The 16,459-nt window shown below is 40.2% G+C and overlaps 1 protein-coding gene across 1 annotated transcript; it reads right to left on the bottom strand.

Annotated features, from left to right (window-relative positions):
- Window positions 1-1,181: 1,181 nt before the first annotated feature.
- On the bottom strand, window positions 1,182-5,438 carry LOC149846213 (universal stress protein PHOS34-like). The gene is made up of 4 exons (XM_089997880.1): window positions 5,010-5,438; window positions 4,082-4,176; window positions 2,514-2,635; window positions 1,182-1,539 (listed from the first exon to the last, which is right to left on the bottom strand). Exons 1-4 carry the CDS (start codon window positions 5,188-5,190, stop codon window positions 1,452-1,454), a joined length of 486 nt encoding a protein of 161 aa, XP_089854006.1. The 5' UTR covers window positions 5,191-5,438; the 3' UTR covers window positions 1,182-1,451.
- Between the last annotated feature and the right edge of the window lie 11,021 nt (window positions 5,439-16,459).

Genomic DNA, 16,459 nt, shown 5'->3' on the forward strand with positions numbered 1-16,459 from the left:
TACACATAAAAAAAGTAAAGAGCTTTATTGAATGAGAGCTCACAAGATTAATGAATACAAGGAGGGGAAGCTCCTATTTATACACAAAATGAAAAAGGAAAAGGAGGGCCATTGGGAGCTCCCACATGGGCTCGTTGGGAGCCCTCAACGGTCATATTTATGACTTTATGACCGTTAGGGGTCCCAACGACTCTATGTGGGACCCCCAATGCATGTACAAAAATATTTAGATAAAAAGAAAAGGAAAAAAAAGATACAAATAAACTATCTATTAAAATAGTTGCTTCTAAAAACAACTATGTAAAATAACCAAAATACTTCTATCGGGTATTATATATATATATATATATATATATATATATATATATATATATATATATATATATATATATATATATATTAACATTATGCAACATCTATATATGTTTTAGCTCTTATAAGTTTATCAAAAGGGGCTTCCAACAGCTAAGTTCCTAATTAGGCAAGTGTTGATAGCTTTCAAAAGTGGACCATGTAAGGCAGGGTGGTTATGGGGCCCCATCATAAAAAACCGCTAAGTGCCTAATTCTCCTGAGCGTTTCTGTACAAGCAATTTGACTGGAAGCCTGCTAATGAACATCGTCGTTTAGGGTTAAGTCTCAAATGCATTAATCAGTTATTAATTATATAAAAAAATGTTGGGATTATGGTTAATTGTTACCATAACCATAGACTATATCTTTACAGTTCTCCTATTAGCACGATATAAGTTGGAAGTACGGAAATTTTCTGACAAGTTGAAGGTTTATCGATAGGCAACAATCTGAAGGTTTTAACAAGCAAGGAGGCCATGGCAATTGAATCTGATTTTATCTGATATCCAACCAAATTAGATTCCATTTGCATTTGGTAAGCAAAAATAATATCCGATTATAACAGGGCACAGGTATGGCTTTGAATTTTTCTATTGAATCTGACAAATATCAGTAAAAAAAGCTGATATGGTATGAGCTTTTCACCATCTGAATTCAAATTCAAATTCAAATCTGCAATCGAATATGGTATCTGGCCGCATCCAATATGAATCCCAACGGATTCGAATTGCATCGCAATCCATAACCAACCACGCATTAGCTGGGCCTTTGGTTGGTAAAACTAAAACCCTTAAGCCCCCCTACCCACCGGGGAATACACCCAGCTTCAACCTCATGGCAAGCGACACCACCTGTGGGTTTAGCACTTGTGGGCATCAGATTCTTGCTGTTGTTAAGTGCTAAGAGAAAAAATATATCACAGCACGTCAAAGGGCATTACTGATGGAAACTTGAGATGTGGATCGTTAGCTAAGAATGGACATGTACTTTAATTTGTTTACAAATAATGCGTCCAAACCCAACACATCAATGACTAGTTCACAACACAGAAGTGGTAGTGAACACCACTTATTTGAGCAGAGACCATGTACGCCAAGTCTAGTGCTTAACCATGGGCATCTTCACAATCATTACGGTGCAATGAGCATGATGAGCACAGTAATCACTTACACTTCCCAAGACCGCCCTGGAATAAAATCTCATCATTGTAAGCTCAGCAGCTACCAGAACTACATATGGAGATGAGATGCTAACTAAAACCAAGTAAACCACTGCATTCTAATGAGGGAAAAAAACCCTTAAAACCCCTTATATGATCCTTATTGATCCAGAGCAAGAGGCAAAGTTACAAAACAGAGAGATAATTGGTGATATGAGAGAGAAGTTGTTCAGAAATATCAATTGCAGATTTCAGACCCGAGATGGGTTAGGACCTTCTAATTGACTTAATGTGTTGAACAGAAACAATCTAATTGGACTTGTGGTGGGCATCCTGACTCCTATATTAAGCATTTCTAGAAAATTTTTTCTTGTAGAAAGAGGATTCCTTGTGTTAGTTGGTGTTCAGACGATCCATTTACTTCATCATTATTATCAGTTGTCGCCCCAACCAAGAATTGGGGATTGCCCTATTTCTCCATTCATTATCAAGGATTGTGATTTTTTCGATATTACATTAGAATCAATCAGGTTTATGTGTTACTTAGGCTCTGTTTGGGTGTCTTGAATTGAGATGAAAATATCATTTCCATGTGTTGCCGAAATATGGTTTTGCTAAAATCTGGTGGTGAGGATGGATTTGCCAAAAACAGACTCCTGGGAATGGTGTTGAAATGTGGTGTTGGGGCTGCCAACTCCATTCATAATGCGGTGTTTTGGCAAAACCACTGCTCTCAAACAGCAGAGAGCATGAGAACACTGGGGGAAACCACAACACAACTCCAATTCAAGGCTCCCAAACAGAGCCTTAGTTTCTGTTTGTAGCTTTGGTTTGTTTCCATGCACCTGAATTGCTCAACCATCTCTGGCCTCAGACCCATGTTGAGGGCCTGCGGCAGGATCAGTTGCCTGATACTCATCCCTACCTTATTTACCAGTCTTTACTATGATGAACGGGTAGTCAGTTTCTTGTCCGCAAAGCTTGCATTTTCTTATATTTACCTTTTAATTGCTCCATATCCATGACTGCCCACAATTAACATGTTCCCGTGGTGCTTTTCAACCATCTCACAAAGAACATTCCTTGCATCTCCTTCCACCACTTCAACAGTAAAATCAAATACCTGCACACGCATGCACAAGCACTTAAATGTATGAATATATGCAATAAGAATATGGTCCTGCACAAAGAATGAATTATGAGAGGGGCCTTTTTTTGAGATTTGATTCCAGAACAATCAAAAGGTTACACCCACTAACACAAATCCAGTAGCTGCAGAATAAATCCACAAAGGAAAATCTTGCCAGCAAACATAAAGCTTCTTGGAGGGATTATGAGGGACTTTTTCCTGTCCCATCTTGGAGCTTCAAAGGCACACATAAGCTTCAGCAATAAGGACAATTAGCTCTGAACATGATTTCTACTGAACTTGTAGGAACGAGGGTAATGAGCCATAAGTAGGCTGACAAATGAGCAGAAGGAACCAAACTTGGGGTGTTCAAGTTCAGCTCATTTTCGTGGTGAGTTGAGCTGAGCTTGAGCTCATGACATGCTCGACCTGACCCATTTACAAAAGAAATACAATGTTTCAATGTGAGAAGTAATAGGATTTGAACTGTAAACATGTTAAGCCAAGCTCAGCTGACTCATTTGCAGAAAAAGTACATTGCTTCAGAGCCAGAAGCAATAGGATTTCAATTTAAACCTATTGCTTGTAAGCAGAAAACTTTGACAATTTATTTTTCACAATATTATGTGATATAAAATATATCTAAAATATGTTAATCACTATTTAACAAGCCTGCCAAATACCTGCTGTTCTTGTTTGGCTCTCCAAGCTTAAACTCATTCAAACTTGCCAAAATCATTTAGAACCGGGACTTGTCAGAAAAGAAAAATTATTTAGAACTAGGAGAGCATGAGCACGACAGGACTAGCTTTTTGTGCAAGTCACAGGTACGACCATACTGTAGCTAGCTTTAAACTACCGAGATAAACCGGAGAAACCAAAACTGAAAGCAGCAAGAGTTATGGAATGGTGGACATATAGAACTTTGGTTTTTTTTATTGGTTTAATGAGGAATGCCATAAAAGAGGGGAAATATTATTTGGCATGTTTGCTCTGTCATGATAGACCTTCGGAGCATGAGGAAAGCTTCATAATATTGTAAAAAGAATCTCTCTTGCAATTGTGAGACTTGTAGTCTTATAGTAAGATGTAAGTAGCCTTTTTTTTCCTTTTCTCAGAAAACCCCATGATAACTTTCCTGGCATCTCCATATTGAAAACTTTGTGAGGTTTCTTTTAAGTGGTAGATCAGTTTCCCAACCAGTGGTATTGCCATGTACACAGGAAAAAACAAAACACTGCTTCTTTAGCTCCCTGCATAATCTTGAGATATATGCCATATGGCAATCTTTGAAGTTGCAGATTCACCGGTAGAGGAATCGGATGGGATGCAAATTATAGCAAAACTCTGAGAACTAAACAACTACGATGAACAACCAACACTCATCAGACTATTTGTATATAATGAGAAACAATGAAGAGAATGGAAGAAAAATCTTACAGATTTAGAATGGCAGATCGCCTTGGCTCGGTCTAGAACTCTGGAAGCTATAGCATTCAGATCGTGTTCTATAATGGGTAAAACATTAGCAGAACCTACAAATTAGAGAAGAAAAAGAAAAGTGAACCCATCAAAAACCCCAAAAAGAGAGACACGAGCACATAAAATGCCAGCTCGGAAAGAAAAAAAAAGACCGCAAAAATGCCCATGCCTAAAATTAATTGATGAACATACGACCCTCGATTTTTCTCTGTGAATCACTTGCAACCCACCAAATGGTCAGCACTATTCATGTACTTAAAAAATAAGAAAAACCCCATCAAATGATCAAAAAGACTAAAACCCAAAATATCAGGAAGAGCGCCTAACGCCAACAAACAAATAGGACCTCTTAAACTTAAAGGATGGCATGCTCGTGGCTGCTATAGCTTCTCCCACATCCATTAGCTCAAAACAAACTCTTGATCAATGTTTCTCTCTGAATCATAAACGCCTCACCACACACACACACACACACACACACACATTAATTGAGCGCCAAAAGGATTTTATGAGAGAGAGAGAGAGCACAGTTTATTTTTTCAACCAAAACCAAAAGAGAAGGAACAATAAAATCCAGAACATGAACGATCTAATGGCGGTTACAAAAAACGGGGAAAAAATCCCACTTACATCCATTAAAAACGAAATATTAACTGCGTTACAAAAACCAACAAAACCCACATAACTCATCTGAAACTCCAAAACAAACAGAGAAGTTGGAAAACGGAGAGAGAGAGAGAGGACAAGTACATAAGAAACCACCAACTACAAGAAGATCCAAGGCACACCGATCAAACTATTCATCAAAAGAAAGTGATGAAAACATTCTCCAAAAAAAGGGGAGAAGATTGGGGGGGGGGGGGGTGTTAATACTTGGTAATAGTACCTGGACCAGCGAAGCCGATGTAAGAGGTAGCAAGGGGCCTGGCGTGGAGGATGATGAGCTTGTAGGAGAGAGCCTCCGCAGGGAAAGGGGCGAAGAAGTGATCCAGAGTCCACTCCAGAGCATGGAAACTCTCCTTGCTCTCATCCACCCCCACTATGAACACCGATTTCTCACTCGCCATCTTCTTTTCCTTTGGCTCTTTTGCTGTCGTCCTCTCATCCTTCTCTTTCTCAGCAGGAGTAGAATGGCTTAAATCGAGCTAGCAGTGACCGATTTCACTTCGGATCAATGATCACGTCAACACCAGCTCACCAATCTCTCTCTCCCCCCAACCCCCCCCCCCCCTTTTCGCTCTGGAGGTTTCTTGGTTATCGCTCAACCGTTTAGAGCCTCCGCAGCTGGCGTTTGGGTTCCTGCCCTTTGACGATGGCTCTCCTGCTCGTGCTTGCTCTCCTTAGCTAAAGTTTCATTATTCTCCCCTCTTAGAGCCGCAGGGCCATCTAGCCCATGCTTTCCTCGAAACTACCGTTTTCCAAGGTTTTTCTGTTGCTTATCGAGTTGTGTATAACCTTAGTAAGTTTCAGTATGTAATGATTTTCAATACCATTTTTTGTCAGGCCTCTATTAACTCTATTAACATGGCACCATCCAGGTTCTTTTTCGCCCTTCCTTTGTAGTTTTCATTTTTCGCTATCCTCCTTTATGTATGTCGATCGGTCAAGATTCACCTTATGAGCTCGACATTATTTTCTCTGGCATTTCTTTTTCTGCATGTGCTCATCCACCTGTAGGACTCATCAATTATCCCTCTTCTCCTCTGGGAATCGACGTGGATGACGTTGCTCGACTGTTCGAAGTCTCTCTTTCTCATCTGCAGCTTATTCATATTTCTGACCTCATGCTAGCTTTTGTTGTTGCGATCTCTGACCTTCTGCCTTCCTATGTGGCTCTCCAAGCGAAGATTGTTCTTGGTCGTCCGATCGCCTCCTCGTCCCCTTCATCAGGTGCTAGAGTTGTTTCCTCCCCGATGCGCTATTGTTCTGCCCGCCGTGGGCGCAGTCGCTTTCTGCAATGCTCAGTCTCCCTAACTGTTTTTTTGTCTAGGCGTTATGTAAGAGCTCGCACCCCTCAGAGTTTTGCTGACTTCTAGCTATGAAGGTGTTGTGCTGGAATATCAGGAGACTGAACTGTCTCGACAAGCGTCTGTTCTTGGCAAACTGGATTCGCCAAGAAAAATTAGATTTCATTGTCTTATGTGAAACCAAAATGACAATCGAGGGATCTGGGTATGGTTAGATGTATCAAAGATGAAACGCAAAGGGTTTTAGTCAAAGATGAGGAGATTAAGGAGAGATGAAAAGATTATTTTGATAAGCTATTTAATGAAAGTCATGCTCAGAATCTTGGAGACTTTTCAATTCCTTTTCATGAGATGAATCGTGACTTCATGCGCAAGATTCAAAAGAAAGAAATTGCAGAGGCTTTGGAGAAAATGAAATCAAGAAGGGCAGTTAGCCCAGATGGTATACCTATCGAGGCTTGAAAATGCTTGGGAGAGAAAGGTTTAGAATGATTGACAAATCTTTTTAACAAGATTTGGCGGACAAATAAGATGCCTAATGAGTGGAGGAAGAGTACTTTGGTACCTCTATATAAGAATAAGGGTGATATACAAGATTGCACAAACTATCGTGATATAAAACTCATGAGTCAGACTATGAAACTTTGGGAGAGGGTGATTGAGTCTAAGTTGAGGAAGATTATCATGATATCGGAGAATCAATTTGGTTTTATGCCTGGAAGATCAACTATGGAAGCTATACATCTTCTTAGACAACTTATTGAGAGAAATAGAGAGAGGAACAAAGATTTGCATATGGTTTTTATTGATTTGGAGAAGGCTTACGATAGAGTAGCTAGGGACGTTCTCTGGTGGACAATGATGAAGAAAGGTGTTTCTCTCAAGTACATTAGTATAATTAAAGATATGTATGAAGGAGTAGTAACCAATGTCCGCACTTGTAGAGGGGTGACTACCAATTTTCCTATAACGGTTGGGTTACATCAAGGATCTGCCTTAAGCCCTTTCCTATTTGCTATAGTGATGGATGAGCTTACGAGATCAATTCAAGAAAATGTGCCGTGGTGTATGTTGTTTGCTGATGATATTGTTTTGATTGATGAGTCTAGAGCTGGGGTTAATGCTAAGTTAGAATTATGGAGACAAACATTAGAAGCAAGAGGTTTTAAGTTGAGTAAGAGTAAGACAGAATACATGGAATGTCGATTTAGTAAGCAACGAAGTAGTGATGGGAGTGTAGTGAAGCTTGGTGAGCACGAAATACCGGTGGATGATTCTTTCAAATATTTGGGATCTATCATTCAAAAGTATGGAGAAATTGATGGAGATGTAAATCATAGGATAAAGGTTGGGTGGATGAAATGGAAGAGTGCAACTAGAGTGTTGTGCGATCGTAGAATGCCATTGCGGTTGAAGGGAAAGTTTTATAGGACGACTATTAGGCCCGCTTTACTATATAGTATGGAATGTTGGGCTGCCAAGAGACATCATATTCAAAAAATGAGTGTAGCTGAGATGCGTATGCTGAGATGGATGTGTGGAAATACAATTAAAGATAAGATTCGGAACGAGGAGATACGTAAGAAGGTAGGCGTTGCACCCATTGAAAATAAGATGAGAGAGAATCGTTTACGGTGGTTTGGACATATTCGACGAAGGCCTAATGATGCTTTAGTTAGAAGGATGGAGAAATGGGAAAATATATTAGTTAAAAGAGGTCGGGGTAGGCCTAGGAAGACATGGATGGAGGTGATAAGAAAGGATATGAATGCTTTGAACCTCATCGAGGACATGACATTGGATAGAAATGAATGATGGAGAAGGATTCATGTGGAAGACCCATAATGATTTTTTTTGTTGGTTCATATCGCCGACCCCAATTGTTTTGGGATGAAGGCGTAGTTGTTGTTGTTGTTGTTGGAGAGGGGTCGATTTCTTTTTTAAGCCTGCGGTCCACTACGTTGGTGGTCTTCTTATCCTCGGTAAGTCTTCTCTGGGTATCTCCCAAGTTGACGAAGGCATGTTCTTCTTATCATCTGATCTCCCCATGAAAGTGGGGGTCTCCCATGTTGTGGTCACTTTTGTCTACGGTCCCAACCCTCCCCACCTTCGCTCCACTTTTTGGACTTATTTAAGGAGGGTTCTTGGTTCTTTTGGAGAGTTGCACCTTCTTATGGGAGACTTTAACTGCTTGTTGTTCATCCATGATTCCAACCTTCCTATTTCTCCATCGACATCTATGTGTGGTTTCCAGGATTTTGTCCAACTGCACCAGATCTACCATGTTCCTCTCGCCGGTGAGGCTTTCTCATGGTCTAATAGATGATCCTGTCTGTGTTGCAGACTGCTAGACCGTGTGCTCGTCTCTCCAGATCTTCTGGTGATCCTTTCCGACATCAACTGCTCTCTTCTTTCTCCTTTTGTCTCTAACTATAGTCAGGTCATTACTCGTTGGGGGGAAGGGTTTTCCTCTACTAGGTCTTTCATCTTTGAACAGTGGTGACCAAAGGAGCCAGATTTTGAATCTGTGGTATTCTGTTCGTGGAACAAGCCTTTCAATGCGGTTAGAGCTACCGCTCGTTGCCTTGTGAAGCTCTTTCGCTTGTCCCACGACATAAAACTTGACTTCGGTCTAATAGCATCAGCAAATTCCATCACCTGGACGCCTAGGAACAAGAGTTGTTTGTTGTTCATCACTCTTTGTTGTTCCCGAACTCCCTTTCTGATTTCTCTATTCAACGCTTAAAAGCCAGATCTGTTGAGCTTTTTCTGCTTTTGCAATCCTGACGGATCAAGGATGAAATTCGATAGAAGCAGCGGTCAAGAGTGCATTGGCTTGCTGCTGGTGACGACAACACCATATTTTTTCACTCCTTCACTTCGCACTGGCATATGAGGCACGTTATCCCTTCTATCTCCATTGAGGGAGTAACTTATTCTGTCGACAATGTCATCTACACGGTTTCTCTCTACTTCAAGGCCCTTTATGCTGCTCAGCCCTCCGTCAATGGCTCTATTGGACCTCTCCTCATTTAGACTATTGACCTAGCCCAATCCAGATCCATGCAATCTCCGTTCGCTGAAGATGAGATCTTTTCGGCTATTAAGGACCTCTCAGGTTGAAAAGCTCCTAGCTTCGCCGACTTTCTCGTGGACTTTTTCCGTATCTTTTGATCATGCACTAAGAATGACATTATCAAAGTCTTCGTGGAGTTCCATCGTAATTGTCGGATGCTGGTTCACACACACTTAGCCATTGTCTCTCTCATCTCTAAGGACGTGGTGTCCTCTCATATCTCGAGATTTTGTCCTATTTTGGTTTTGAGGGGGGCTCTACCGCAAGGTTTTGGCTAACAGGCTCAGATTCGTCACTTCTCGAATTTTCTCAGATTCCTAATTTGCTTTTATCCCTCTTAGGCAGATTCATCACTCCTTCATCCTGACCTCAGAAGTCATGCACTCTTTGAATATCAGCGGCCAACCTTTTTTCTCTCTTAAGCTCGACTTTCATAAAGCCTTTGACTTGGTTCATTGGCCTTTCTTATTCCATATGCTTGACAACTTCGGTATCGGTCATCGTTTCTCTCGATGGGTGCATGAACTGATTTCAAATGCTCATTCTATGATTAATATCAATGGAGTTAGAGGCTCACAATTCAAGCTTGGTCGCGGTATTCAATAAGGTTGCCCTCTTTCTTCTTTGTTATTTAACGCGTTGCTGAGGGCCTCGTGGTTTTGTTCAAGAGGGCTGCAGATTTTGGCTTTATTGATCCCCTCGACATCCAGGAATTTATCTATCATATTCTCACCTACGTTGATGATATGATCCTCTTTGGTCACGCCTCCGTGTAGCAAATATTGAGATTAAAGATCATCCTTCAGTTTTTCTTCTTTCTGTCGAGTTTATCTCTTAACGATAGTAAATGTTGTTTGTCCATGTTCAATGCCCCCCCTTCCTTGCTCGCCATTGGGTAGCAGATTTTTGGTTGCGCTACTTCGGATCCTCAAATTTCCTATCTGGGTCTCCCTTTGCAACTAACGTGCATCCCTTCGGCTGCTTAGAATGCCACTCTTCAAAAAGTCTAGACCAAAATTTCTTTCTGGAAGGCTTCCTATCTTTCCATCGCAGGTAAGCTTACCCTCGTCAAGCACGTCTTATCCTCTATCCCGGTTTTCCTTATGTCTATGTTCTTGATGCCTTCGGGCGTGGAGAAGAAATTCTCTAGTTTGATGACGGATTTCCTCTGGTCTGGCTATCATCCTCAAACTAAGTGCCATCTGGTGGGTTGGAATTCTCTGCTGCTCCCTAGGTGTATGGTGGGTTGAAAACTTAAAAGTATTGCTCTCGTCGTGAAGCAATGCTGGATGGAGCACCGTCCTGGCAATCTGTGCGCTCCCTTACTGCATGCTAAATATGGCTCCCTTGAGTCAGTTTTTTTATCATTGTCATCACAGGCTTCTTACTTCGTACCTGCATCGCATGTGGCTTAAAGCCATGTCTTTCGTCCTCATGAATGAGGGTGATCCCGACCCTGTTGCCCAGCTTTTGCATCAAGCAATTGCGCCTAACAGTGCTTTCTGCACCAAATCTTTTTATTGGTCTCTTCTTCCTCCTTGAGCTAACTGGCTACCTGAGCATTTGTTATGGGCTAAAAGCCCAACTCTGCATTCTCGGTTCTTAGCTTGTTTGGTTCTGCATGATCAGGTCCAGACGAACAGCTTCCTCAAAAGAGTGAGTTTTTAGCTTTCAAGTCGGTGCGTCCTGTGCAATGCGGTGAAAGAATCCACCTATCATATGTTTTGGCCCTGCCCCATCTTTGTGGATCTCTTCGAGAGTACGTGGAACAAACCTAATGTCAATGTGAGAAAGAACTCCTTCACGCTCAATCTTTTGTGGTGCCCGTCGCAGGTGCGCAATTGCAAGAGATGACGGCTAATCTGGAGAACTTGGCTCCTCATTACCTGGTGGGTTGTTTAGATGACCCGCAACAATGCGATATTTTGTCAAACTCTGATTGTTTTCAATAAGCTCGTGCATTGCATCTTGGCTGATGTGTATGCAATTTTGCGCCTTTGCTGCCCTGGTCTCCACCACCTTTAGCCGCCCTCTCTTCCTCCTGTCCTTGGTTGAATTTGTCATATTTTCGTTCTTTTTTGGACTTTTATCCTTATGTTTTACTGTTTGCTTTCGTGTTTCCGGCCCTTGGTTTGGGCTTGCTGTTTGTTTGCTCGCAGGTTCAACATTTGTTGACCATTTGTCTTAGTAATGTTGATGTTTCGTTTCTCTCTCTCTCTCTCTCTCACGTATAATTAGCGAGCAGTTGAATCTTGTGTGGCGGGTTGACCATCCCATCGATTTGATGCTTCATATTTGTCCTGATAGAGTTTTTAAAACAAAACTTGGTCAAATACAATTGAAAGCAGAAAGAGTAAAAAAACGTTATTTATGTTATAATTCCTTTACTTTGAACATAACGGATTGATACCTGCAGGCTTGCAGCCAGGCCGGCGTCACGTTTCCTTCATGTCAGCATTTATTAAACCGAAACTTATCGGTGTAACCACGATAAAGAAAAAGATATTTATCTCGGATATGTTATTAAGACTTGGAAGCCAATGATTTGTTAGATAAACGAGAAAATGACGTTTTACTTTTAATTGACGTTAAGTTTAAGAGAAGCTCAGCTCTACGTGTACTTGCGTTTTTTAACGTAACGCCATGATCAGGAAATGAATGATTCATTAATTTGTGGATTCAATATCTCTTGTTTTTCATAAGTGAAATATGATGAGTACCATTTTTAAACTTTGAAATACCACGGTATTTTCAAAATAGTAGCATACTATCATTTCAATGAATATTCATACTTTTTATGCTTTTATAAAGAAAAAACTTTGTTTTTAATACTTTGGCTCATATTGGAAAGGTACAAAGTGAAAAAAGGGGAAAAGAATATGTTGAACCCAATGTAGCAGTAGTCCATCCGAACACTGAATGTAGGGGTGTATCAAAGGATCGGGTATAACCCTAACCCGACCTGTGCTGGATCCTATAGGGTCAGGGTTTGGTTACAAAGAAGAGGGTCCCATTAACTATCCTGGTTGGACCTATGAAGTCCGATAATTAAATGGGTCATGTATATGATTTATGAAATTTTACACCAAACCTAGGTTTGACCCGAGTTTCGGTTAAAAACCAGAAATTTTAAATGTAAAAAAGTTTTAAAAATATTATTTTTTCAGGTATGGACCGGGTCTGATTTATGTAATTCTTATTGGATCCAGGTGTGAACCCACTCATTTTAGTTTTTCAGGTTTTTCTTATAAAACTTTTATCAGATCCGATACCCATATCACTTAGTCAGATTCGGGTTTGAACCCACTCATTTTAGTGGGAGTCAGACCCCTTGACACCCCTAGGCACCAATATCTCTCTTGTAGGGGCGATAAGACCATGGATCCAATCTGGATCCATGGATCAAGGGGATCCGTATCATTTGAAGATAGCAACCAACTTGAGAGAAGGCTATGGAGAAGATGGTGGTAGATACGGATATGGATCATTTGAGCTTGTTTCTACAAGTTGTTCTCATCTGTAGCCAATCAGATAAGCAATCTCTGGTGCAACATCATGATCCATCCATTTGACGTGTCGTGCAGTGCATGTCTTCTATCATTGGAATCTTATAATAAATAGTTAAAAGGTTTCTTTTCCATATTAGTACCTGCCTTGGTGTGCCTTAGAGCAATTCTCCAATTACCAGCCAGGGCTTGGGTTGAAGTTAGATCAAGCTAAAGTCAATTGGGTATTTGTCTATTGGGTTGGATCACATGAGATTCACTTTCTCATTTGTATAAGCAGCCCAACACAAAAAGTAAGCTGTGAGAATAACTTTCTAATTTGCTTGAAATTCTGATTCACATGAGACCCCATGTGATTCTGAATCATGTTTTGAAAGGAGCAGTTGGAGTCGGAGGTGCCCTGCGAAAAACTCTCTTAAGAAAAGAAAGTTTTGCTAAAGAGAGTTTTTGATATGAGAAGTTTTCTAAAAAAAAAAGTTTTTTGCTTGTTTGTGTAGCATGATATCAACATAGTGGGAAAATGTGAAAAAATGAAAGAAAGGAGGAGGAGGGTGGTGGTGGGTGGTGGTGATGGTGATGGTAAGATGGTGGGTGGTGGTGGTGGTGAGATGTGGTGAGATGGGCGGTGGAGAGTGTAAAAATAAATTTTCTCTTGGTAGGAAACATTCATCCACCATTTCTATCCACTCCTATGGACCTATCAAAAAGTGTACTTTGTAGAAAATCTCTCTTAGCTAAAAAATCTCTCTTGTTTGTAAGGGTAAAAAAATTTGTATAGATTTTTCATTTTGCATCATTTTCCTACATCTTTCTCGCTTTCAAACATGCATGTTTAGAAGAGAGAAAAACTCTTGTAAGAAAAAAAATGTTTTGCCTACAAGAGTTTTTGATATGAGAAGTTTAAAAAAAAAATCATTTGTTTGTGTAGATGAGAAAAACAAAGTGAAAAATGTAAAAAAATAAGAGAGAGAGGAGGAGGGTGGTGGCTAGATAGGCATTGGTAGTGATGTGAAACATGGGTGGTAGTGGTGGTGAGATGAGTGTGTAAAAATAAATTCTCTTGGTAGAAAACATTCCTCTTACCCCTCTCATAGAGGAATGTTTTCTATCAAAAAGTATACTTTTGAGAAAAAAACTCAGCAAAAAGGTCTAGCATTTGGAATGGTCAGAAAATCCATACAGATTTTTCATTTTGCATCCCTTTTCTTACTTATTTCTTGGCTCACATGCATGCCATTTAATTTTTTATTGCAGAGATTTTGCCAAAAAAATGTGATATTTATGAAAAAAAATTAATTTTTCATGAGTTTTTGAAAAATGAGATTTTGCTAAAAAAAGGCTTGTCACTTTGCTTCCCGCTTACATAGGTTGAAGTTGCTAAACACTCCCACTTTAATACAAGTCATGAGAAAACTTTATCTCTTGTGACTTTTGTGGCTTGCATTTGCCCCTTTAAGTGTTGTTTTCTCACCTTTGATCATGGCATTTTCCTACTTTTGCTGGTCACGTTCACCAGATTCTTCTATCGAGTCGTGATGTGCCTGCACTAACATACACATCATACATACATCACACTAAATTTGACACCAATGAGTAAAATCTCATTGCTCATGCATTTCTTAGTAATTTGTTTTTTTTTTGGGATATGCTTTCCGAGTAAATCTTACAAAACATATGGATTTGTCATGGTCGATTTATTTCATTACAAGTTTGAGTCAATATATTTAGACGATGAATTATATTTAAAAATTAATAATGGTCCAAATCAATGTTGTCAGTATGGGTTCGTATCAGCCTGTATCGGGGGGGGGGGGGGCGATACATATGGTATCGGCAGATGATTCATCCCTGAATCGGCTATTTTTTAATAAATGTAAAAAAATATTTAAAATTAATTTTTAATATTATTTTAATGGATTTAACACTTGTCATGTTCTGATTGACACATAGGGTAAGTTTGGCTGTGTTTTCAAAAAAAAGAAAGTGAATCACATGTGATCTCGAATTGTGTGGTTCGAGACCACACTTTTAAAGTGAAATTCCGGGTATGTTCGGTTCACTCCCACGACCTAAAAACGCGATTCTAAAAGCCTGAAATCTCATGCATGTTCAGCTGAACATGAGATTTTAGGCAGCATGTGATTGAATGATTCGGCAACCCCTGAGATTCCCTAGGATTTATATCCCCTAGAGTTGAGAACGTACCTTTCAAATCTCACGTTAAAGAGAGACAAAATCAAAGATTTCGGTTGTTTCTCTCACCATTCAACCTTTTTTGTTCGGTTGAAGGTCAAATGTGATTCACACTCATTCAAATGAGAAAGTGAATCTCATGTGATCCAACTGAATGTACCCATAATATTTTTTAATTATATTTTGGTAGATTCTTAACGATTGGCTTGAGTATCCGTATCCGGTGATCCAAACGATACAGGGCTGATACCGATATCGGCCGGTACCGATACTGACAACATTGGTTCAAATTGCACCAATTAACTATCAAAAAGATGAATTGTCATGTCCACATTCTAGATAATAAAAGTAACTTGTACCAAATGAATCATGCTAAACACAATTGGACGAAACAATCTATGTATTCATGTATCACTATTTTGTGTGTGTGAGCCCCAAAGGGGTTTGGCTTAGTGGGATGGGACCTAGGCCGCCAGGCAGGTGGTCTAGGTTCAAATTTTATGAACATCAGCCCTTATGCAAGCCGAAGTCGTGGTGACTCATGGGCACAAGGGGTAAAGCCTACGGACAACAACAGTAAGTACAACAGGCAAAGCCAATAAAAAAATGTGTGTGTGCATGTGTGTAAGGCATAATAAATAAAAACCTACTTTTTTGAAGAACCACCTTCATTTTTTACAATTGTATTTTGGACTTTTACCATCGGTTCTTGACTGTCAAACTCTAATGAAAGTCATTGGAGTGGTGATTCTCCAGTGACACCATTGGAGTGGTGACTCTTCAGCGATGCCGTTAGAGTGGTGATTCTCTAACGATGTCGTCAGAGTGGTGATTCTCTTAGGATGCCATTAAGGTGGTGATGCTCTAATGATGCTACTGGAGTAATGATTCTTTAATAATGTCGTTGGAGTGGTGACTCTTCAGTGATGCTATTACAGTGGGGATTCTCTAATGAAGGTCATTGGAGTGGTGATTCTCCAATGACACCGTTGGAGTGGTAACTCTTCAACGATGCCATTAGAAGGGTGATTCTCTAACGATGTCGTCCGGGTGGTGATTCTCTTACGATGCCATTAGGGTGGTGATGCTACTGGAGTGGTGATTCTTTAGTAATGCAGTTGAAGTGGTGACTCTTCAGCGATGCCATTAGAGTGGTGATTCTCTAATGAAGGTCATTGGAGTGATGATTCTCCAGTGACACCGTTGGAGTGGTGACTCTTCAGCGATGCAGTTAGAGTGGTGATTCTCTAACGATGCCGTCAGGGTGGTGATTCTCTGATGATGTCATTAGGGTGGTGATGCTCTAATGATGTTGTTGGAGTGGTGATTCTCCAGTAATGCCATCAGGGTAGTGATTCTCTAATGATGCTATTAGGGTGGTGATTCTCTAATGATGCTGCTGGGGTGGTGATTCTCCAGTAATGCTGTCAGGGTGGTGATTCTCTAACGATGCCATTAGGGTGTTGATTCCCTAATGATGTTGTTGAAGTGGTGACTCTTCAACAATGTCGTTAGAGTGGTGATTCTCTAACGATGTCGCTAGGGTGGTAATTCCCTAACGATGTCATATGAGTAACGATTCTCTTTGTTTTAT

Source organism: Nuphar pumila, chromosome 2 (assembly GCF_984573655.1).
Source record: "Nuphar pumila chromosome 2, dmNupPumi1.hap1.1, whole genome shotgun sequence".
Lineage (NCBI taxonomy): Eukaryota > Viridiplantae > Streptophyta > Magnoliopsida > Nymphaeales > Nymphaeaceae > Nuphar > Nuphar pumila.